The sequence below is a fragment of the Diplotaxodon limnothrissa genome, linkage group LG23, assembly GCF_057381915.1.
Source record: "Diplotaxodon limnothrissa isolate DT_005_m linkage group LG23, D_limnothrissa_male_GT1.1, whole genome shotgun sequence".
NCBI classification, from domain to species: Eukaryota; Metazoa; Chordata; class Actinopteri; order Cichliformes; family Cichlidae; genus Diplotaxodon; species Diplotaxodon limnothrissa.
Genome location: NC_140617.1, coordinates 22780106 through 22803964, shown reverse-complemented (window position 1 = coordinate 22803964; position 23859 = coordinate 22780106). Strand labels below are relative to the sequence as shown.

The 23859-nt window shown below is 41.7% G+C and overlaps 1 protein-coding gene across 3 annotated transcripts; it reads left to right on the top strand.

The window, feature by feature from the left end:
• The first annotated feature begins 16079 nt into the window (after positions 1-16079).
• Positions 16080-22970, top strand: igfbp5a (insulin-like growth factor binding protein 5a). 3 transcript variants are annotated; one of them, XM_085347074.1, is made up of 4 exons: positions 16080-16413; positions 21934-22127; positions 22414-22533; positions 22662-22970. In XM_085347074.1, exons 1-4 carry the CDS (start codon positions 16080-16082, stop codon positions 22791-22793), a joined length of 780 nt encoding a protein of 259 aa, XP_085203200.1. In that variant the 3' UTR covers positions 22794-22970. The 3 variants fall into 3 exon arrangements, with proteins under 3 accessions (XP_085203200.1, XP_085203199.1, XP_085203201.1); XM_085347073.1 differs by having other exon boundaries at positions 21934-22163; XM_085347075.1 differs by having other exon boundaries at positions 16086-16413; positions 21970-22127.
• The last annotated feature ends 889 nt before the right edge of the window (positions 22971-23859 follow it).

The following is a 23859-nucleotide window of genomic DNA, read 5'->3' as shown; positions in this document are numbered from 1 at the left end:
CTGTAGAGGGTATTAAGACGTGTCAGTGACAGCTTAGTGAAAGGTTTGTTTAGCATTGTTTTTCTTTTCAGACGAGTGAAGCATGCTGTAGGTCAGCACTTGACTGAGGAAGAAAAACAAAAAGAGGTTGACCAGAGAAATTTACGACTTAAAAGTGCACAAGAAGAAAGTGTGAAACCGTGTGTCCCTGTTGTTAAATCCACAAAAAAGATCAGAAATCATTTTATCAGTTTGGTTAAGACATTAACACCACTAAAAATTGAGTTCTCATCAGCTTATGCCTAACAATGTCATGTAACACTAGCACTAGTAGATTGTAAACACCATTTACAAACAATGCCATATACTCATCTATATGGCACACAAAACACAACAGAAGTAGAAAAATCTCAACATAGGTTTAATAAAACTCAACAGAACTAAAAAGAAAACGGCTCACAAAACAAAACAAAGTGATTTAGGACAGACAAAAATGTGAATTAACAAGCTGCAGAAGTGACTAATAGCAAGCATCTATCTACATTATTACATAAAGTTTTTCTCCTTCGCAACTTTGATGAATCCTGCCCTTCTTTTCAGCGTGTCCCGGTGCAGTCCACAGCTGTTTCGCTACGTTATTGTCTCCCCTAAATCACTTCCCTTCTGTTTTGTGAGCTTTTTCAGCAATTTCTTATTTTCTGGTGTTTTCTTAGGTTGCACAGCATTGTGATCTCTCAGAGCCAACATACATCTGTTAAAATCTGTCTATCAGGACTGTATGTTTATGGCCAAAATAATTATCACAGTTATTTTTAATCAATATTGAAATCGCCGTTATTTGTTCAGTAACAATTGTTCATTGATTTTAGAGATAAAATGGTTTTATTGCACTTTCACATCTGTACAAATCTTTGCATCATTCTAAAATTGATGCAAAAATTCAACCAAACCTTAACACAGAATCATCAGGGCCCCGCTCTTTCACTCCATTCATTGTACCTGTACGATGACTGTGACTAAAACTTGTAGCAAAGAACTTTGAGAACTCTCTCTATTTTGCACACAACGCTTCGAGAGATAATTTTTCAACTCCATGTTCAAGATAGATTTGGCAAGATTCTGCAGTCACCTTTCTTGAAAGCGTGCTCTTTAAGATGTTCATTTAAAGAAATTCATTCCCTTGTTATTCATCTCTTTCTGTCTAGATAATACAACTCCCTCATTCAAGTCTAACAAAGTCTGTTACAGTATCATGTATCCTGGAATAGACATGGCTTTGGCAGCAGCTCATAGAGAAGACATGAGAAGAAGAGTTTCAGTCCTGATGATTTTTGGAAGCGGGTGCAGTGCACATATCTGATACTTGACGGTGCAGGGCGACAGTGTTCATCATGCACATTTCCATGATTCTCATCAGTGTACTATCTCAATACCTTGGAGCCCAAAATGTTGAGCTGACAAGCTCAGCACCTCTGATAGAAATCTGCAACGCTCACGGAAAACGTTTTTTTCCCTCTTGCCAATTGCCATGCTGGTCTCCTTGGCCGCTCACCTTGACATTATGTGCATGATTCCTAAGGACACTGGCAAAAGCAGGATTTCTTGTATTGCTGACATGACTTACCTGACGCAAACTGTGCCAGGGTTGTAAAATAAACCACTAGATTGTGCTCCACACATAATTATACACAAGTCAACATTGCTGGAGATAATTTACCTCGGAGGGTGTAAAACAAGTGTACCAGTGTTTATGAAAGCCCGCACTCACAGGAGAGCTGATAGAACATTGCTGAGTTTGAAAGACTGAAAAAATTATCTTATATCAAGCCTTAAAAAGCGTGAAACTACATAGAAAAATAATGGTTTTCTAAGAAATCGTTTTGCAGTGTTCTGCAGTTTTGTGTGTACGCAGGATTAAAAAAAACAGCAAAAAAAGTTTATGTAAAAGGTAAATTGTGCGTCAAAGCAAAATCAGGGCTTCATTTCACATCTGCCCCAAAGCATGCGGCGCATTTTTTCCTTTGACTCAAACTTAAGACTACGCCGCCTATATAATATTATACTATAGTCAAAGTAGATTAAATGAAGGGTGTTGCTTTATGAGCGTTCTAATCTGACATATTTACTGCTTGATTGAAGGTTGCAGTTAGGTGTGTTGCCATTCCCGCGTCAGCAAGTTTCAAAGGGTGATTCAACTATTTTGACTTTTTCGCAATTACCCAGGCCTAATTGAGACAGGAATCAACCTGATTAACCTGATTACACAGTTGCTTTATTGCCCCAGTTTGAAGACACAAAGTCCTGCATTGTGAAGACACAGCCTCGGGTTATTTATGTTTTTATTGGTGCAAAAACTGAGACTCTGAGGAGGTAGAACACAGGATATGAAGCACACAAGGAGATTGTCCAAGGCGCTTTAGTTGTTTTTAGTTGAAGAGACAAACAGGCAGTTATTATAAGTCCAAGTAAGATTATGTGAGTGTAATCTAAATTCACCAATATGGTATTTTACAATTTTATACATGGGAACATGTACAAAACAGACGCTGGGCAGCATAGCAAAGTCCAAGTAAAATGCAACCAGTTACTGGTACACTAGATGTAACCTAGCATTGAACATGACCAGCCTTTCCCCAGTATCTGATTATAAATGAATTAGCACATTACATGTAAAGCTTACACCTGAACTCTTGATCCAACACAGAATGGATCCATGCGTTCATGTTGTTTAAATCAGATTCAACCAAATATTTCAGCGGAAATCGAGTTCTCCATAATGAGTTTGAGTTACTATTTCCTTTCTATTATGTCAAGCAGGCTAGCCATTGCCCTCTTTCATCAACATAACATTTTCACTCAGAGGACATTTTTACTCAGAGAACCATCCTCTGAAAACCCTAGAGATCGTTGTGTCGGGAAGGCTACACGAGTCTCACTCATTATGCTTAAGGTTTCCTTCTGTTAAATGGTAGTTTTTCATTATCCAGTGTCTGTCCTGAATTCAGTATGTAAAGGCCATGTGGGACTTGGGATGTGATATTTTGATTTTTTTTAGACAGACAGACAGAGACTTTAATTGATTGATTTCAATAATTACTGAAACTTGGACTATGTTTTAATTTACATTCCTCCAATACAGCAAATCGATGTTGCAGTTGCATGTTGTTCATTGCAATTTAGTATTGGCCCCACAGCTATGGATGACTGCTTTATCAGTGTGCCACTCTACAGACTTATTTGTTTCTGCAAACAAGCCATCTTAAAATGAAGAGGTCATCTGGAGGAAGCACTTCATTATGTGCACACACTGACTCAAATGAAGTACAAAACGTGAGCAACACCAGAAGGAGTTAGCCTGGGCTCGCCAAATCACACTGACCATGAAAACCACAGCGGGACTTATTCTGGGAAAGACCCTTTGCTAAAACGTAACCATCACTCATTGCGTTGTACATGGACGCCTGTGGGAAAGGCCAGCGTGACCGCAGCTTCAAACTGTGCAGGCCCACAACAAGGGCTAAAACCTCAGCGCTGTAAATCAAAACAGTTCCCTGGAGAGCATCTTCCAGCCAAACTCATCGATATTTTCCTGGGACAACTTCTGCATACCAAACTGCAGACAAATAGAAGCCGCAAATTCTGAGAAAGCATTTTCATTTCAATAATAATTCTAACAAGGGGTCCAAAAATCGTTTTATTCCAAGAAATGTTTTTATATTTTCTGATTTAACATGTGCTAGGGCAGAATTGCAGAGCATTGTGACCCAGCCCTGAATTTAGCTGTAAATTACACTGATAAGAATGTGCACTTTCAGAGAAAACACATTAGATTTAGGAGTTTTTCATCGCGGGATACTGGAAACGCAGAAATTCCTAAAGAGAGTTTGGTATAAATTCTCTTATGGCATGTCAGCATTGGTTGTTGTGAGCCAAATCCAAGTTACCTCCCTCTGAGTGAAAGACAACCTGACACAATTTGTCTTCGCTGCAAGCCGTTTAGATGCAGCTCGTGTTACAAAAGAAACAATCTTCCGCCAGATCTGAATATTCGGGTTCCATGAATTCACAAAAAAAAAAAGGCACTTGTTCTTTAAGCAGAGTCGCCAGGGCACAGGAGAACCAAAGCTTTTCCAACATCTGGATCCAATGAGCTTCCTTTGTCCCATCCACAGTTGCCAGGGCCACACAGATGTACTGACAGGGTTTTACCCAATCTTCCATCTCACGTACTGCTTTCTATAATCCTCCCTCACCAAACCCTGCAGCCTACGGAGCTCTTTAAACGTCTCACTTGTGCTTGTTTTTCCACCTTTTGCCTTGCTCTATAGTTCTCCATGCAGATCACAGCACCCTGCCGATTATGCGGCTTACATTTCCCAAACACACTCTATATGCGCCATGTAATTTGGCATTGGCAACTGTAATTGCCGTGTCATGGGGGCAAAGAAGTGCACTGTCATCTTAACAAGTTTGTGAATCAGAGAAACCGCAGCCAGACTCATTACGGTAAAAGGCAGAAAAAAATATGGATTGGCAGAAGAATTGTTTTCCTTTTATCGTTACTGTAGGCTGTAAACAGCACTTTATGCTGTTTTTTCTTCAGTCCAGATACTGTCACCAGTGCTGCATAGCCATTGATGTGGTGTGGCTCAGGTTTTGCTGGGAATTTCATTCAGTGATGCTTGAACTTCTGTAGGTAACACTGAGCTTAATCACCGCTCAAGGTACTTGCCCATTAATTAAAAACAGCCGCTGCTAAACACTTCCTGGTCAACAGGAAGAGATGAGTAGAGACTAAATAATGTTTCATCTGTTTGTCATCAAAGAGCCATGAGGGATATTGAAGGTATAAAGTATATCTGGATTACTGTGGCATCCATCAGCTCAACCTGTACTTCATCTTCAATCCACTCAAACGCACTTGCATTTCTTGGAAATTTAGCCCTTGTGTATCTAACTCTGACTCTTTTAATTCTTCTGGGAAATGATTCTGGATTACAAGCTGCCTCAGCACATTTGCAGCTGTTTACTCGGTTTTGTCGCTTACAGTAAGCTCTGACTGTGTGGTGTGGCATGCATAAGTCATGGATATTAGTCATCTTTCAAGCCACAGTCAGCTCCATACAGATTAACACCAGCAGAAGCTTTTTAGTCTTGCATTGATTATAGATGGGTTTCATACATAGGGGATTTTCACTTAAATGCATCCAAAAAGTTTGTACCGGTATGTATATTTGTTTTACACTGCATAGTTTTCATCTTTTCATTGGTAAAGATGTTTGAACAACAACAATTAGTAATTAAATAATTAACCCTACCAATTCCTGCTGTCAGTTTCACGGATTATCGTGTGCTCCTTGTTCAGTTTCACAATTTGACTGTGAAAGTTCAAAATATTTATAAATTGTATGTTTTGGTTCAAGTTTGGCATCTTGGGTTTTTCTGAAGCCAAAAGTGACAATATTTAGTCAAGAAGCTGAGTGCTAAGTTTTTTGCTAATGCTAGCTGCCCTGGCTTTATCCACTGACTATATATGCACACAGGACAGACACATATACCTGCTAAATCCAAACAAATATTAACACACGAATGCTAGAATTGTACATGCCTAGTAGATAGCTGTCAAACAATCATGTGTTAAAGCAGCCAGCCTCCTAATGATAATACTGCAAAGTGTAGACTTAAATAAATTTAATCAAGTAAATAATATGAATAAAAATTCTCCTGAAGTTGTTTTTGAGCTAGATGGACACTAGCTATAGTGACAAAAAACAATTGTGCTGTCACATTAGATATTTTAACATGAGTAGCTAAGGACATGAGACAATAACAGATCCTCTTGTTAAAATGGCCAACTTTACAGGATTAGAAAGCATATTTAGAGATTGGTGCAAAAACTAATTTGGGCTTGCTGTGTCTCATGAGTTTTTGCTTCAGTTTTTGCTGTTTTATAAGTTTATCATTTGGCACTAATTAGTCAATATGAGTCTGTAGGTTGGATCCCTGCATCTCATCTAGCTAACCAAGTTTGCTAGTATTACCTTCTAACTCAGCATGCAACCCTTTCATCCATATACAAAAAACAAACATGGAACAGCCAAAACACCACCAAAAGTCCAAAAGCATTAGATGACAGTAAATACATCTGCCTTATTTACTGTCTATGGATTCGAGAGAAAAAATCATCCAGGTCCAAAAAAAAAAAAAAACAATCTGGAATTGCCTTAAATTGGCATTTTTTCTAATGGCCAGCAGGGTGTAACTCTGATTGCAAAAAGTTCTAATCTGTGAGACTTCATTAAACACTTTCCTTAGGACTTTATGAGCTCAGCTAATAATTCCATATCATTCTGAATCCAACAAGAAGTTCATTCTTTGAATTGATGTTCTCATTTGAGTCTCAAAACAGGACAAACCAGGGGGCGAGCATGCAGTGACCTTTAGTTTCACATGTTTGTAATGTTGTGTTTCAAAACTGCTAAGCTTTAGGCTTTGCAAATAAACTTCATTGATGCTTGTATAACAACACAGAATGGCACATCTTCTTTGTACAGTCTGTGGTTAATACATTTATGTAAAAATGATTGACTTGATGTCAGTCTGTGCTTTGGCACCACAAAATATCTTACAGTGCAGACTCTGAAAGTATCACTTTCACAAAGATTCTTTGGCATATTTGTTTCTCCCTGGGGATAGAAAGAAATCAGACACTTAGCCATAGATTGTATCGCCTCTCCAAACTATTTTGTGCTGAGGTTGCTTCTTTTCTCTGCTTTTGATCATTTCCTCTCTTCAGACGTCGCTCAAGCTGGCTCAAGATCCATTGTCTAGTGCAGAACAAGTGCATGCAGTGTCTTTTAACAGATAATAAACTAGGTCAGACTATGAAAGCCAAACTGCAGACAGAAGACGAACAATGGTAAAGAAACCTTTCAAAGTTTTCGGGAATCCACAGAGATCCCTGTCATAGACTACCCCCACACCCTCTCACCCCCCCAGGTCTGCAGTGGCAAATTTTACACATTGTAGTTCAGATTTGTCCCTTTTGCTCAACAATCAGTGACAGAGCCTGTCACTGTAAACATCATCATCATTAGCAATGGCTGTTCAGCTATGACATAATTTGTCACAGTGATTTAGCATCGATGTGACAGACCTGGAAGTTAGTTTTAGTAACTGCTCTAATCTTTTTCACAAGACAACCAAACCTGATGATGTCACAGGGAAGTGACACATTTATAACAAAAACATTATTGAATGCAAAATAAATATGCTAAGCTCAGTGCAAGGATGTTTTGATGCTCTAAAATCTTCTTCCATTGGGAAATAAAAGTCTGAGAAATGAAGACATAAAAAAGCAAAAGTGAGTGGTGGAGGTTCTGAGGCCCAGGCTGTAGTGGGCGGTTGTTCTGCCATGAGTTTCTTAAGAGTATGACATGTACATACATCTCTTTCTCTACTGCACACATGACCTATTTTTCTCTCTTACTGCTGCTATAGGAGTTGGATGCAAACCAGCACTGCAGAGTTGGGAGTGTCCAAGCATGTGGAGGGTGACATCATTTGGCTGGAGGTTGTGTTTTTAATGCACACTACCTTTCTGTTCCTGACTGTGATTCAAGCGAGCATCTCCTCAGGTTATGACACATTCCCTTGATTCACAGAAACTGAGACTACAAGTTTAAATCAAACAAATTATTAAAATTAGTTTCCAATGTTGGAAATTTTTTTCTCAGGGAAGTCAAAGTACTGGTGCAGTTATAGCAGCCAGTTCAGACAACAGAGCAGCAGGAAATGAATCGTTACTTCCACACAAAATGACATGATCTGGACTCACAGAGACTTGAACTAAACTAAATGCATTTGAGGTCAAACATATTTATTGCTATAGGTTGGCCTAAAATCAAAGACAAAGTAGAAATAAGGCTAAACTTCGAGTCTAGATAAAATAATGGCAACCTGGAATAATTTGCATCAGCTTATAGGGAAATAAGTTTCATTTTTTTTGTCTAGTAGCCTCTGGAAACGTGCATGGCAATACCAAACTCTATCAAAAGAGGGTCAAAGTCAACTCTTGACCTCAAAAATGACAATTCAGTGTGTTACATCATTACATCACACAATCATGTAGTTTACCCAGCTGGTTTTTGACAGCAATTTGGCCGTCCATAAACACTCATGAGAAAAAGAAAGTTTCCACAGGACTCTATGTTCTCATATAAAAACAATTCAGTAGCTTGTAGAACAACCTTGAGCAGCAATAATTTTAAACAACTTTGGTTCAATGAAGTAAGCAGGCATTCATTTATGCACAGGTTTCTTTAGGCCCTGCCAGAATATTTCAATCAGATTCAGTATGCTGTAGATTTGCTGCTGTGCTTGGGACCATTGTCCTCTTACATGACCCGGTTTAATCCAGACTTTAGCTGTCAGACAGATGGCCTCATATTTGACTTCATGATACATTGATATATAGAGGAGCTCATGGTCGACTCAATGGCTGCAAGGTGTCCAGGTTCTATGGCAGTAAAACAAGCCCAAATCATGACACCTCCACACCCCTATACACCCCTGCTTTCATTTAAAGCAGGGGTCTCAAACTCAAATGAGCCGTGGGCCACTTCTGGCACCGTCATCTCATTGTAGGGCCACTTTAGTGTCCAAATAGTACAAAAAAACAAACACGAAAACACCCACTAATATTTCCTAAAATGTGGTGTTTTTCTTTTTTTATTTAATTCGAAATATTGTGTAACAAGACAAAATTGCAAACATGAAGGCAATTTATTTCTCACTCTTAACTATCTGAAGCCTTTCAGTTTCATTTGTCATCCGCAAGTTAGTGCAGGGTCAACATTGCAATGAAATGTCTTTGATGAGCAGAAGACAGTCACTCAGCAGTATAGTACAGTAGTTTCATTGAACTACCAAATAAACAGCTCTTTCTGGCCAGACACGTGGCAGCACCTTTGCTACAATTTTGTTTGTATTTAACAAAATAAAAATGCAGGCATAAGCGTACACATTAGTTTTTGACTCCAAGTGAAAAATTTTTCTTTCCAAATAAATCTCTCACTGAACTAACACAGCCAATCCCTCAACATGTTTGCACTCTCGGCTCCGAACCGTGGTAAGGAGACCTCTGGCTAATACTTTGGGTTCCGTATCGGGCTCGTAGCCGGGAACTAGCTTTACTGTCTGGGTCAACTTTGCTAGCGAGAGACAGAAAGAGGCATTGAAAGGCTGCTCCAGCAGAACTTTATTGTTTTGTAGGAAAACACGAACACAGTGTAAAATCGAGTCTTAATAGCTTACTGGGCTCGTCAGGCACTCTTTTTGGCTGCAGTGGTTATTTTTATATTTACATGCTTCCATCTCCCGTTTCTGCTCGGTACCACCTCGTACTTTTCACTTTCCTTTTTCTCCCTCCCTCACGCTCACACACACACAGCGGGAGGGGAGGTCCCACGCGTTCTCCCTGCAGCAAGAACTACACCGCCCATGAGGCTACAGTCTTAAAGGGCCATGCCTGTAACATTCTGCCGTAGTATTAAATAATTTTTTGTATAATAATTTTTTAAAAATATTTCTTCACATCAATCCGCGGGCCGCAAGTTTGAGACCCCTGATTTAAAGGATCATCAAAATGTAAGGCAATTTGGCAGTACAATATTATAGTAAAAAAATAACAAAAATTTTGTGTCTGCTGTCACTCCTGTACATCTTCTTCAGTTTGTGTTCCTTGTGTTCCCATGTTAGTGTGTGGCTTCTTGTTAACCTTGCTATTCATGCTGTTTGTACTTACCTCATTCTCCTGTCTCCTAGTCGCTTCACGGAAGCCATCTTGCAACCTCGCCATAGCCTTGCTCACCTAGACGCTGGTCTCCTTCATCCTGCTGCTGCCGGTAAAATCCTCTCAGTTACTACCACTCTCACCTGCCTGCCTACCTGTCCAACTGCTAGGAACCTTGGACTCACCCAGACCTCAGTCTCTCGCCTTCCCCTCCTGCTTCTCCACCTGCGAACGATGCCCTTGACCTGCCATAGTTTCCCCCATCAAGTTCCTGCAACGAGCCATCATAGTGTCCCATCACATGTTATTTGTCACTTCCCTCTTAGCTCTGAGTCTCATATTTGTCTTTCAAACATTTGTTTCGGTTTTTCACTATGGGGAACACTCTCTCAGCGTTGTCCTCAGAAGCCTCTATGTCATTACTCCAGCCAGCATTGGCTGGCAGTCGTAATGCCTGCGTCAGAGAGGGACCACCCTCCTCCCTATAAATGGTTGTGACGCAGCGTCACCGGTCATTCAATTTCCTCTTCTCACTTCTCAGAAACCTCATCTCTCCTGACTGTCAACGTGAGTGCTAGCTTAACTGTCCACGTGAGCAAGCTAACACCTTGGTCGCTAGCACGGCTATCGGTTTCCAGTCGCCTGCTCTTCACCACAGAGTGGAGAGTGTGTTAGCTGGCACCACACACATAGCACAACAGCTAGCTGACCAAGCTAACTGTCTTTGCTTCACACGGTCACCAAGCCAAGTAGCACAAGCGCTAGTCACCACACTAGCTAGGTCATACTAGCTCACCATAGCTAACTGACCGATTTAAAAAAATAAAATAAAATAAAATCAGCATTAGCTGTCCAGCCATTCCAAGCTACCTACACCAAGCTTCCTTAATATGGCAGACTGCAAACCACTGCCCAGAATTTGCCCATGCAGTTACAAAATTTCAGCTTCAGATACACATGATGCTTGTGTGATGGGCCTCGGGCTGAAACACACCCATGCGGCTATTTCCACACCGGATTCATGTGAACCCGGTGTGCGAAGGCTTTACCCTGAAAAGCCTTCGTCGAAGGCTAGCCTGTCAGCCACACCAGGCACCAGCTGGGGCGAGATGGATATCGTCCTCCTGTTGGTGGACAATGCCGAGGTCAGCTGCGAAGCCTTGAGGCGAAGCTGCCTGATTCCCTCGAGGTTAATGACGAGCTACTCAGCGAATCCTCTGAGGGAGCGTCGGAACATCACGTTTCGGACAAGGATGATGACGTTTTCTTTGCCCCCTCTGCTTGGAATTCTGCGACACAAGGGGCCGATTGTGATAACCCTGGGACACAGTCCCGCAGCATGGAGCTATTTGACATTGCAAAACGAGCAGCTGAAAAGCTGGCAATCCCATGGACCATGGTGACAACGGAGACCTCCACCTCACGATACCAGGGTAAAAGGCTCCCCAAAGCAAAGTGCTTGTTACTAAGCAGGTACTGCCGCTTTTCTCCGAATGCGTGGACGAGGTCACATGCTGCTGGGCAAAGCCATTTTCGTCACCCAACCCCGTGCAGGAAGCGGCGGCGTTTGACTGCGCTGGAATATAGAAGAAGGGCCTCTACCAAATTCCCACAGTGAAGAATCTGGTGGCTTCTCATCTCCACCCAAACCAGAAACTTTCCCTGTCATCTGGTCATCTGCAGTCCTCCCTGGCTAACAAGGCATATAAATCGGTTGCCACTAGATCTGCGAAGTGTGTCAGCGATATTTATGCACTGTCAATATACAAACAGTGCACCCAATTCACGCGGGATAACTCTAGAGTCACACTCTGGCCAAATCTGGCCTTTGTGCCCAAAAATCCTTATCTCCAATGCACCCCATTTGAACTAGAAGCTTTTTTCCCCTCCTCCTTTCCCCTCCTCTGAAAAGGAGTGGCTACATACTCTCTGTCCAGTTAGGACTTTATGTACCTATATAGAGAGAACAAAGGCTTTCAGGAGGACGGATCAGCTGTTTGTTTCCTGGGCTAAACCACATGTAGCCTCTCATAGTTCATGTTTATAGTCCCTGCTCACTTCATAGCCTTAGCTCTGTTTACCTTGTGAACCTCGTCATAAATAAAGTTATTTTTTCATCACTTCCTGAGTCTCTGGTTGAATCTCTCATCTTGGGCTGCTGAGCCGTGACAAGTTTACAGCAAAGGTCTGAGAGGCAACCAGTCAACCATCTTGGAAGGAGTGCAGTTCTTCTCAGACAGATTGGGAAGATTTGCAACTAGTTGCACAATTACAAACACACTGCAGTCAGTCTGGGTCTTGCTTTTTTTGCGCTGTCATGAGTGTTTCTTTTTGCATAGTTATTTGCCTACAGAGAGTCTACAGATAGGGGTTTTCAAAGCTCAACTAAGCATATGTCAAATACTGATGGGCTGACAAGTGAGCCAGAACAGAGAAGGGAATATGCAGACCAGGTGTACCATTTACTTTGGGCACTACCTCCATCTGTCAACGGACAAAGCTCCATAACTCCACAAGGTCTACCAAAATACTGCCAATACAGAAGCATGTTCAGCTGAGCTCAACTCTGCAACATGTCTCTCTCCAGTAAACTGGTTATACTCTCATTATTTTCATGGTCTTACACTTGGTTACTCTTGTTTTAATGTCTTAACTATCTCTGAGTCTAAGTTGGACCCTGAATGTAAGCTTGTGATGTGCATTTCTGTGTAAATGGCAACAGATTAGGAATAGATTTGTGATTTTTTTCAAATTTATCACAGTTAAATGCCGTTATATCACAAACAGATTGAATGCAATTGCCAGCTTGATACCATACAATTGTAAAATGATTGACCGATAGTAAGCTGACTCTATTTTACCTCCTTTTTTCATTGATGTCTTGATGCACCAAAGTTGCTTTGAAAATGACAGCTGACCTTGATTGATTGCAGATCTGATCCTCGAATTCAAAGAGACCATTTCAAAGGGAAAGAGATTGGTAGATTATTGCACACAGTAAAATTAATTTTGGTCACACTGTGGTCTGCAGCCATGCTTTTCCCTAGCATGACTTTTCTGTTGTTTGGATAGCTGTCCACAATCTATTGGACTGCACAATACACAACTAAACAGTGCAGTATGTTTAGTGGGTCAAGCATTGAGTCCACGTGGATAAATGGTGTCTTTTTTGTTTATGTTTTTGAATTCTTTGCTCCTAAATCACCCTACCTCAAAGTTGAGAGCTGTTTACTGTAACTCTGCACCCACCAACTTACTGACCAGAAGTTATTTTGCCTGTTACAGCCACAAGTTGTTAAATTTCACTGTTTTCTGATTTCCACAATCCTGCCAGTCTCTTCCTGTGTGTGCCTGCCCTAAGAGTGCCGGTGTGGATAAAAATTTCACTAAGTCAGAACCGAGCATACCAAACTGAATTAAGACTAAAGTTGTAAGTACTAAAGCATGGCTTATCTGTGCCAATTAACCCCCACAAGCAAAGCATGTAGCTAACGGAACTTAGGCTCCTAAAGATTTGGGACTGAATCCTCAGCACATACAGCAATTTGGCCTAAACATTAACAGCACTGGAAATCTAAACCTTGCCCTTCTATGCAGAGCAGCTAAAGTCACCATCTGTGCATCACATGGCCAATATACATCAGCTGACTCAGAGCTCATTTATATAGAAAGACTAACCTTAACAGACACTGCACTCTGGTTCACAAACCCTAGATGCACTTGGACCACAAATCCTCTCCGTCTCACATCTGGAAACAAAAGAAAAAGTAGTGCAGACATATTAGCTCTGCCAATGTGTCTCTGGGTCATAAATCATCAATTTATGAATCATAGATGTGCAGCTGAGTCTGAGAGTGAGCTTTGTGAGGAAGATCTTTGCAGTTGGAACCTGCGAAGCACAGACGTGCCTTTAAAGCTTCACAATCTGAATGGTGCTCTTTCTTTCCATGTCTGCACAGGTAGACGGTGTGGGCAACACCAAGATGACTTTTCGCCACAGGTGACGCCATTCGTCACCCGATACAGCATAAAGGTCAAGGGAAAAGACAAACAGGGGGTCTGGAGACCTGAGCAGAATTTGCAGACAAAGTTTCACAAAGAGGGGTAAGGGGAGGAGGGGGAAAGAGGAAGAATAAAGGTGTTTCAAAGGGCAGTTTCAGCTAAAAACATCTGGATTAATACAGCTATGGGACACATAACCTCAGTTTAAACACCAAGATCTAACAGGATGTTAACAAAGAGGAAAAATAAAGCTAAATAATCCAGAAAGTACATGCAGTAATAAGAAGAGGAACAAGAGGAAGAACATGACCGGGGTCAGAAGCATTAAATGAATTCATCTTGGTGTGTGCAGATAATCTGTTTACTTACAACACAAACATGCTCATCATCTGAAATCCTCAGGCATATATTGCTATCTGCCAAAACATCCAGTGAATTACGACCGTTCTGCACTCCGCGAGAGCTGACTACTTATCTCACTGTGGACACTGACCTCGCTGAGACATAAAATAAGGTCACCGTGAGTGCAGCTCGCCTTGATCTGGACACTTTGCAGCACACATTGCTGGAGAATTCGTCTGTTATTGTTAAGACAGGCATCTCGCAAATATTTAAAGCTACAGTGCCTTGGCCACAAAAACAGAGGCCGACTCGATATCTGAGGGGAATTATAAATGTGTTCCCGTTTCACATGCAACTTTTGGACGAGTCTGAGTTTTCTCTGAGAATAGAAGAGTGTTTGGGATCCTTCAAAGGCCAAATTCACCAGTTTATGAAAGCAAAGCAGGTGTAAAATGCTAAAACAGAGAAATTCCTTTAGATCAGGGATGTCAAATTCATGACACACACAGCCCACTTTGATGTGGACCGGGCCAGACTGGTGAAACTACACGATAAACCTATAGAAAAGGTTACACATAAGGTTCTGGTAGATCGTTGCACAGACTGTCCTCTAATTTTAAAATTTTAGAACAGAAAGCTTTCATTAGAGAAAATGTCTTGCTTTGATGTAGTGTGGGTGGCAGTCGGGTCAGAGCTGTTGTTGACCCAACGTTTTGAGTATGGACTTTTTGTCAGTGTTTAGTTTTCCCGTGTATGTTTCCTGTTTTATTGTGATAGTCTTCTGTCACATATCCATTATGTGTAGTTTACTTCCTCCATTTTATTAGTTAGAGTTATTCCTGCCTGTTTCCTCTCCTTCCACTATCCTGTCTATTTAAGCCCTCAGTTTGTCTCTGTCATGTCATCGTCATCATCTCCTCCTGTGTGTACACGCACCCTGTCTATTCAGTCATTTGCCTTCATGCCAAGGAGCTCGAGCAACAAAACTGTGCATATTCCAAGATGGCCTGCTGAGTCCTGCTTTTGGATCCTATCTCTCTGTTTTCCACACACTTGACCGTGACTGAAAATAGAGTTAAAAGTTCAAAATGGGTCCACTAAACCTGTCAAGTCTTTGCCAGGCTGCTTCAGGCCCCCAGGCCTTATGTTTAACACCTCTGCTTTAGATTTTAAACGGACTTATTCATTTTTTCAAACTGACCATACCTAAATGGCAACTGTGCAGTGAGAAAGATAAGGTCTCATTCAATCGCCTACGGGAGCATCGTCTAGTGTCTGGCAGATCTGGAGACATGCCAGCACCCGCCCTGTGAAATCAGCATCTCAGCGCACGGACTTGACAAGTGCGCCTCCCTCTGATTCCCCCCCCCCCCCCCCCCCCCCTTCCTCCTCCCCTCCACGCGTTGTTTGACATGCCCGTCGTTACAGGCTTCGCCTCTGGCAGTTTCTTTTTTTAAAAGGCAAGCTCAAAGCCGCAGATTATACATTCTGCTCGCAATCTGCGCGGGCGAAGTAACCTACAGTGAGAGAGAGACACACAGAGAGAGAGAGAGAGAGAGAGAGAGAGAGAGAGAGAATCAGCGGGCTTTCTTTTTTTCCTTTTTTTATTTGAAGAGGAGCAGCCTGCGCGTAAACGGAACCGGGCATCACTTAAGGGAGATTTACGTGGTGTCTGGATAATTTCATTTGTTTGTTTGGCTCTTTTTTCAACTCTTGGTAACTCTGCGGGGTTTTAAGGAGGACGGCAGAGTGAGAGAGCACGCGAGTATCGGATACGCTGCCACTCACAAGTGAGCGCGCAGAGGCACCTGTGGATGCGACTCGCACCCGCCTGATGTTCGGACTGAGACCAGAGACATAGAAAGGATTCTCCGCAACGCTTAGCTGATACTCCTCTCCACCGACTCGTCACCACTCCACTCCATTCCAATCCACGCAGTTTCACTCCAGACCCGCACCCACCATGCCTATGCGCCTCTCCCTCCTGCTGGTTCCGCTGCTGACCATCGCCGGCTGCGACTCGTCCTACGTGCCGTGCGAGCCATGCGATCAGAAGGTGCTGTCCATGTGCCCGCCGGTGCCTGTGGGCTGTCAGCCGGTGAAGGAGCCCGGCTGCGGGTGCTGCATGACTTGCGCGCTCGAAGAGGGCCAGCCGTGCGGTGTGTACACAGGGCCATGCACGCGCGGGCTCCGCTGCCTGCCCAAGAACGGAGAGGAGAAGCCGCTGCACGCGCTCCTGCACGGCCGCGGGGTGTGCAGGAACGAGAAGTTGTACAAACTGCTGCATCCGTCAAAAGGTAGGCTTGTGAAGGGTTACCTGTGAAGGGAACATGGAGAGGCGGTTACTCTTAGTGCTGTGTGTGTTAGTTTAAAGATAAAGGGACAAATGGGAAATGTGGGTTACGCAGCAGTAACACTTCCATGTTCTCCGTGACAGCTCTGATAGTGTCATCGCGCGAATTCCTGCTTCACCCAAAGATCTGACGGTGCAAAGAAATAGTAAACAGCTGGAGAGAGATGTTACTCCTCCCTTGTCAGTGCAGGAATTTTGATGAAGCCCACAAGAGATGCACAAACTCCCTTTCAGAGAGCGAGAAGGATGAATAATCTCACTGCGCTTTCCGCTCTCCTGCAACTTTGTTTCTACTCAGTTTGCTTCTGAGGGGTTGATGGGAGTCTCCTCAGCACTTGAGCTGACCCCCGTGAACTCTTTGAGCAGTTGGTGTGTCCCGTGGTGATCAACTATAGGGCCCTTGTGGGTCTGCAAGTCTTAAATCAGCGGCGTCCCGTTTCTCCTCCCCTCCCTCTTCCAGTCAGACGAAATAAAAAGGGAGAAGATTACAGGTGGTTCTCAGCGGGGCTCCTCTGTGGCTCCAGCAGAGCTGCCTTAGCTTGCACTCATTGTCTTCAAGGTGTGAAATCATGTTTTGCCCACATACCTTCCTCTATGGTTACCTGTCTCTTTTTTTTTTTTTTGTCTTTAGACCTTTCTTCCTTTCTTTTGTCAGTTCGTCTACCACCTGTGCCTTTTCTCACACACCTGACCCACCTTTGTTTTTGTCCCAACACACAGCCTTCTTCTCCTCTTTCCCTGCCTGGCTGCTGTCCCTCTACATCTTTTCCAACCTATTCTTCTTCTTCTCCTTCTCTCCGCCACCTCATTCACTATCCCACCATCTCCACGATTCACCGTTTCCATTCTATCTCTTGCTCCGTTTTTCCTGCAGAGTTTCAATGGAAACATAAATATTCCTACTCTGTTTTAAACGCCAGCGGGCTGAGCAAGGAAAAAAAAAAAGAACTTGAACTATTTTCTTGCTCTGTGATATTGGCATAAAGTCCAGTAACAAGAGGTGGAAAATGGGAAAAGAGCGTGAATCAAAATCTTACTTTTGAACTGAAGGTCAGTTTTGATCCTCAGCCAGAAATGTGTTATTTGCTTACAGTGCTGTTGTGCAGTATGATATACGATCGATACCAAGCAAAGACTGGGCCAATATTGCTGATACTAATACCGATACATTTAATTTGTAATAGCAGCTTATGTAGAAGAGTGCATTGAGAGAGAGAGCTGTGATTTTTACTTCCCACAATAAAACACACCTTTCAGCTTTTTATGTATCTTGATACTGTTTTTTTTTTTTTATCTAAATCTGCCTGTTATTTTAAATGTGTCATAAGCTATAAATAAAATACATGTGACATTTGTCAATAATTAATTTAATACAATTCAGTGAAAGACATACTGAAGATAGAGGATAGAAGCAAAGCATCGATCCTATCACTAGTATCAATCCAATACCAATACCAGCGTTGGTATCGATACTATGGATATCTGGATTGATCCGTTCACCTTTACTTATTTGCTCCCTCTCGTCAGTCTTTGTTAGTCCCGTCCTGATCTCCTCTTCTTCACGTCTATACACAGTCTTCTCCCTCCACTCCCTCCCCCTCTCTCCAGCTCGGCGCTGCAGGCAGGCCCCGGCTGTGCAGTGATTCAGCAGAATGCAGGCTGAGCGTGGGTTTCTGATCCCCCGTCTGTCTGTCCGGCAGTCAGCTTCATCATGAACTCCCCATCTCCTGCTGGGCGTTCTGTTGACACATAAATTAAACAAAAAAACCCACATGCACACCCATGAGCACATGCCCCATAGAGTAAAAACGCTTTGCAGACACCTGACAACCCTGGGCTGTGGATATGCGTACATATATGCATTCATAATAGGCATGTACAGCTATATTAATGCACAAGTGTTCGTGTGTGCAGTCTGACCATATTTTCCATATTTGCTGTTTGTCAGAGAGCAGAAAACCTGTGACATAAGCTGGCATTTAAGTTGTAACAACAGCTAAAAATAGGTAGAATCTAGTTTTTACATTTGAAAGGATGTCTAACAGTAACATCTGGACAGATGTGGCAAGGGAGAATACATGGAAAGATTAGATAGATGAAGATGAAGAAAATATTTTTTTAAGTCATTAATTCCTGCAGGGAGCTGCATAGCTCTCCAGGATCACGAAGAGGAAAAGAGGCAGGAAGAAAGGGGAAAAAAGTGAAAGATGTGATCAGTCAGCACACGTCAGATTAGACAAGCTTGGGGATTAGCAAGTGAAGACTTGATTGGACATACTGGCGCTGAGCTGCCTCAGATTTCCCTGGGGAAAGAGAGAGAAAAAAAACATTGTCAGCAGGAAACTAGGGGGAATCTCTTTTTTCCAAGAACCTGTCATTAAGGGGAATGGATGGATGACATCATCATCATGAGCTTCATCATCGTCAGTCATCGAGGTTTTAAGCATCATTTGCAACTACACAGTGACCTCAGTTCACCACGCAGTTAGCTTAGTAGCTTAGCGACCATGTCACTGGCAGAACTACAGAGGTTTATATGTGGAGTTTTCAATCTGCCAAAACGAAAGCGGAAACAAGTGCGTGACACAGCAGTGGAAATGGGCCAACGAGGGCTTAGGACACATGCAAAGTTAATGCATGTTTCAGGATAGAAACCCGATGAAATATCAGTTTATAGTGCTGTTTGGGGGGGAAAATAGCCACAGTCACTCACTCTGGCCTCAGTGCAGTCACTGCGGCTGAGGGTGGGGACAAGGGAGAGGGGCGAGTGCTGAGGTTTGTGCGACTCCCCAAAATTTAGCACAGAGCAGTGTTTTTGCACAGATGAAAGATACTTGTACATGAAGCTTTCTGTGGGGGTTGGTACCCAAAATGGGTTGCGGCTGTTTTTTGGTGGCTTGCCACATGACAAGGGTAATAGCATGTTTTCATGGCCATGGGTGCCAGGGTGAGACTAAATATCTCATTTAGGTCACTTGCTATAAAAGTTTTAAAACCCCTGGTCTACATATACCCCAAACTGGCAGCCTGACTTGCCATAAATGTAGCTTATGTTGTCCCGTATGTCAACACATCCAATCTGAATCTGGCTTGTAGCCACTAACTGTGCTAAATAAGCATTTAGCTGGGGCAAGTGAAATCATCACGTTGTGTTGTGACATTTCCAAATTGGAAACTGCTGCCTTGTGCCCTCTTGAGCTTTTTAATTTGGCAGTTCAAGAAGTTGCAAATCCAGGTTGGAAGTCATGGTGCTCTTAATTTTGACCCATCATGTCGAGCCATGTTCACACAGGACTAATATTACAGCTGTTGACTTGTTGGAATGATTACTACTGCTGTTTTTGTTTTGTTTTTCATCTTTAACGTGTAAGCATCCAGTGGAAATGGCCCACCATTACTGACTGCAGATGAAATGTTGAACAGTAGTCCTGTGTGACTCAAATTTTTGCAGTAAAGGAAGCCATGTTTAACAGAGACATGCTTTACAGTTGTTGGGCTGCAAATCTGTTTGTTTGGTTCCCAAACTGTGGGGTGTAGAGTAGGGCTGCACGATTAATTGTTAGAAAATCGCGATCTCAATTCATATTTATGTGCGATCTCATAAATGACAATGATTTAAAAAAAAAAAAAAAGATGACGACGATTGTACCGCATTTTGATCCGGGACGTAATCTGCATGAAAACAAGCGCTCACTCTTCCTGCTCAACAAATGACAAGGGCGGAGCCTTATACCACGTGATACAGAAGCTGGCTGCTAAAATTGGCAGAGACATTACGGAGGCTATTACTTATCACCTGACCAAAGATATGGCTCCCATCAACACTGTGCAAAACGAGGGATTTAGGAAAATGATCAACACCCTAGACAAACGCTACACAGTGCCGTCCCGCAACTGTTTTTCTATTGTTGCACTACCTGCTCTATACACGCAGTGTCGAGCAACGGTGGAGACGGAATTTCAAGCAGTACAACATTTTGCGGCAACAACAAAATGTGAGACATTTGTTGTTTTTATGTTTATTTATTGTTTTTATGTTCAGTCTCAACTGTTACGAAGTTAGCGAATACGAATAAGCGCAATAAATATTTATATTGGAAAAGAAAATCGTGAGAGAATCGTAATCTCAATTCTAAGCAAAAAAATCGTGATTCTCATTTTATGCAAAATCGTGCAGCCCTAGTGTAAAGGATCAGCATTAAAAAGATTTAGTTAAACTTTTTGTTATTGAAAGCATCATGCTGGCATTTATTTGACACTTACTGACATTTATAACAGCTGATAAAATTAAAAATTAAAATGTAAAGAAGAAACACGAGAATTGCCATTCAACCACTTCATAAGTCACTTTCCACTGACTGTGTACTGTTTTTCAGGTTAGCTAACACCTCATCTATTCATACCAATAAATCATAAAAAGACTTTTTATTTTGAGTGCATAAATGTGTTCATACTCAAGGGTTCAATGAGTAACCAAATGATTAATGTCTGCTCATGGTGAAAAATTTGAACATCAAGAGCAAACACAAATGATTAATGCTTGCTAGGTTTCTGACACAGGCAGATATGTTACATGTGTAAGAACATTGTTTGATGTTTGTGATATATATTCACTCTTTGCCAATCTAACTATATCTGTATTTATAAAAGTAGATTGATGAAAGTAAAGAAAAGATGGAAGAAATACCCTTCAACTATGTTATGAGTGTTGATGTTGTGCAGTGTGTCCACCAGAGGGCACTATGCAACTTCCCGATTGGCATAACGTGTTTTTGAAACACACAATCAGCTGATCTGAGTAGAACAAAGTCTAAAAACAGTCATCCTCAACTTGCCATGATAAGATTATTTTTAAACTACATTGTGTCATTATCTTATTAATGACTCACTTAGCATTTCTATAGGGAAATTGTGCATGCTTTCTGTACCTGAAAGAAAAAAAATATTGGCCGACATATAGGATATTTACATCACCAAATATTGATATTGTTACCTGTCTTAAAATCCTGTATACTGGTGGGACTCTACCAGTTACTATACTAAAAGTGAGTTGGGAAACTCAGAACTTTTTTCAGCTCCTAAAGCAGGACATGCCAGAAAAAGATTGAGTATTTCTGCTTTATTAGCCCTTGGAGAAACACGCATCTGTACATGCCCAAGCATGGTGCAATACACTTTTTGGTTCAGTGCAAAAACTGTTAGTTTTATTGTGCTAAATTACATTCTTCAGTGTTATGTTGTTGGCAGTAATAATGCTCCAACAGACTCTGAAATCCAGCAACAACAGGTTTTTAAGGCTTTCGAAATTTTCCAAAAATAGCAAATGTTTTATACCAAAGGAACACATGGGGCCATAGCCGCAATGCATTTTGGTGTAAATAACACTTTTTTCCCCCAGAAAACTAATACCTATGGGCCGACTAAAACGATCTACCTCTTTTGTGTCTTGTTGCCTCCCAAATAGGTGGACAGCCTCATGATGACATGCTACGTGTCCCAGTCCCACCACAAACAAAGGTGCCCTTATATGGAGATCACATTAGCAGTCGCAAGGCCCAGGCCATGAAGCAGGCCAAGGACCGTAAGAAGCAGCTGGCCAAGCTTGGGCCTGCCAGCAACTTGGCTCCACTCAGCATAGATAAACTGGATCCTCATTTTGTAAGTGATGTAGAGATTACAAAGATGCATACCAAGGTAAATAAAATTAGAAAAGAAAAAAAAAACACTGACTGTTGGTTTTTTGCAAGATTTTGAGCAATTTTTTATTTTTAGTTTTTTTTCCCTCTGATTGAACAAACTTTGGCTCTACAAAATCAGATATTGCATACCACTGCATGTGGCTTCTTAAATTTTCCAGATAATTTTTAACCAGAATTGAAATATTTTGCATGTATATGCATTGTAATCAAGCAGACATTTAGATTTATGTTCTGTGTGACTCTAGGGCCCCTGCAGAAGAAAACTAGATAATCTCATCCAGGCCATGAAGGACACGTCTCAGGTCTTTGCTCTCTCACTGTATGTTCCCAACTGTGACAAGAAGGGCTTCTTCAAGCGCAAACAGGTACAAATGTATCAAAAAGTTAGAGTGCACTGCTACTTTGATATCTGACAGTCTAACAAAGTCAAAATGCCACAACAAATGATTGGAAAACAAGTTCTTTATTCCAGTCTTGCTTTCTTTACCCACAGTGCAAGCCATCTCGCGGTCGCAAAAGGGGGATCTGCTGGTGCGTAGACCGGTTTGGCGTCAAGATCCCCGGCATCAACTACGCTGGAGGAGAACTGCAGTGCAAAGATCTCGACAACAACAGCAATGAATGAGGGCAAACCGGTTGTACTCATTGAGCCCTATTTTTTTTTCGTAAAGCCTGCCAATCAAGCTAGCACACTTTATGACTGACAATCAGGAAAATATGGCACAAATGGTTTTATACTGTATATGTTCAGGTGTGATGGATTCTATCATCTTTAATTTTTTATTTTTTTTTTGTAATTTTGTAAAGGGAGCCAAATCAAAAAGCTTGCTTAAGTGAATCTGCACATGTAAAGCTCTATTCTGGCTTCCCACTGACTGTGTACTATTTTTGAGGTTAGCTAACACCTCATCTCTTCATAACCATAGATCATATAGAGACAGTATGTTGTGTGCTACGACTATTATAGAATTTATTCCAAAAAAAGACAAGACATATTTTAAATGTGGCTAAATATCAATATTTTTTTATATCTATATATTTGCAATGGTGATGATAAATATGCTAGGTGGCTAAGTGGGAATATCGTCTAGTACTCACTGTGTCACAAATCAAGTACTTCCATAACTTCCATTGTTATTTTGAGTGCTAAATTAAGGGTTCTATAAGTACCCAATGGTTAATGTCTGATCATGCTTAAAAATTTGAGCATACAGGGGGAAATACAAATAACTAATGCTAGTTAGGTTGCTAACACAGGTAATTTTTTTGCTTTTTTTTCAGGTACTAATTTATATGAGCTATTTGCCTATCCGGTCGTTAAGTCTGACGTCACTAGCCGTGTCTGGGCCTAAACTCCGCTGCAGGTCCATATATCAAACGATCACTATGGCATTACTGAGAGTTGAAAAACTGTCTAAAGTCTTTCATCTTTAATAAAATGATCAGCGTTCTGCTCTACCAGGTGTAACAATTCAGTTTAACATCCAGGCATCCATGAAAACGGAATTTATGACATTTAACGGAGTTAGAAGTTAGCAGGAAGTTAGCTTGCTAGCTTCGATCTAAATACAATATAGCATGTCCTGACTGCGGGGTTTTGGAAACAAATTAAAACGTACAGCTCTGTTATCACTTCCAACATAAATGAAGACAGAAAACTAAACAGCAGTGATGTTTGTAGGGTTACTGAA

Excerpts from the sequence above, each read along its gene's own strand:
- igfbp5a (XM_085347073.1), top strand. The coding sequence starts at position 16,080 with ATGCCTATGCGCCTCTCCCTCCTGCTGGTTCCGCTGCTGACCATCGCC. Across the intron at positions 16,414-21,933 it reads ACTGCTGCATCCGTCAAAAG|GTGGACAGCCTCATGATGAC; the intron begins GTAGGCTTGTGA and ends CCTCCCAAATAG. Across the intron at positions 22,164-22,413 it reads TTACAAAGATGCATACCAAG|GGCCCCTGCAGAAGAAAACT; the intron begins GTAAATAAAATT and ends GTGTGACTCTAG.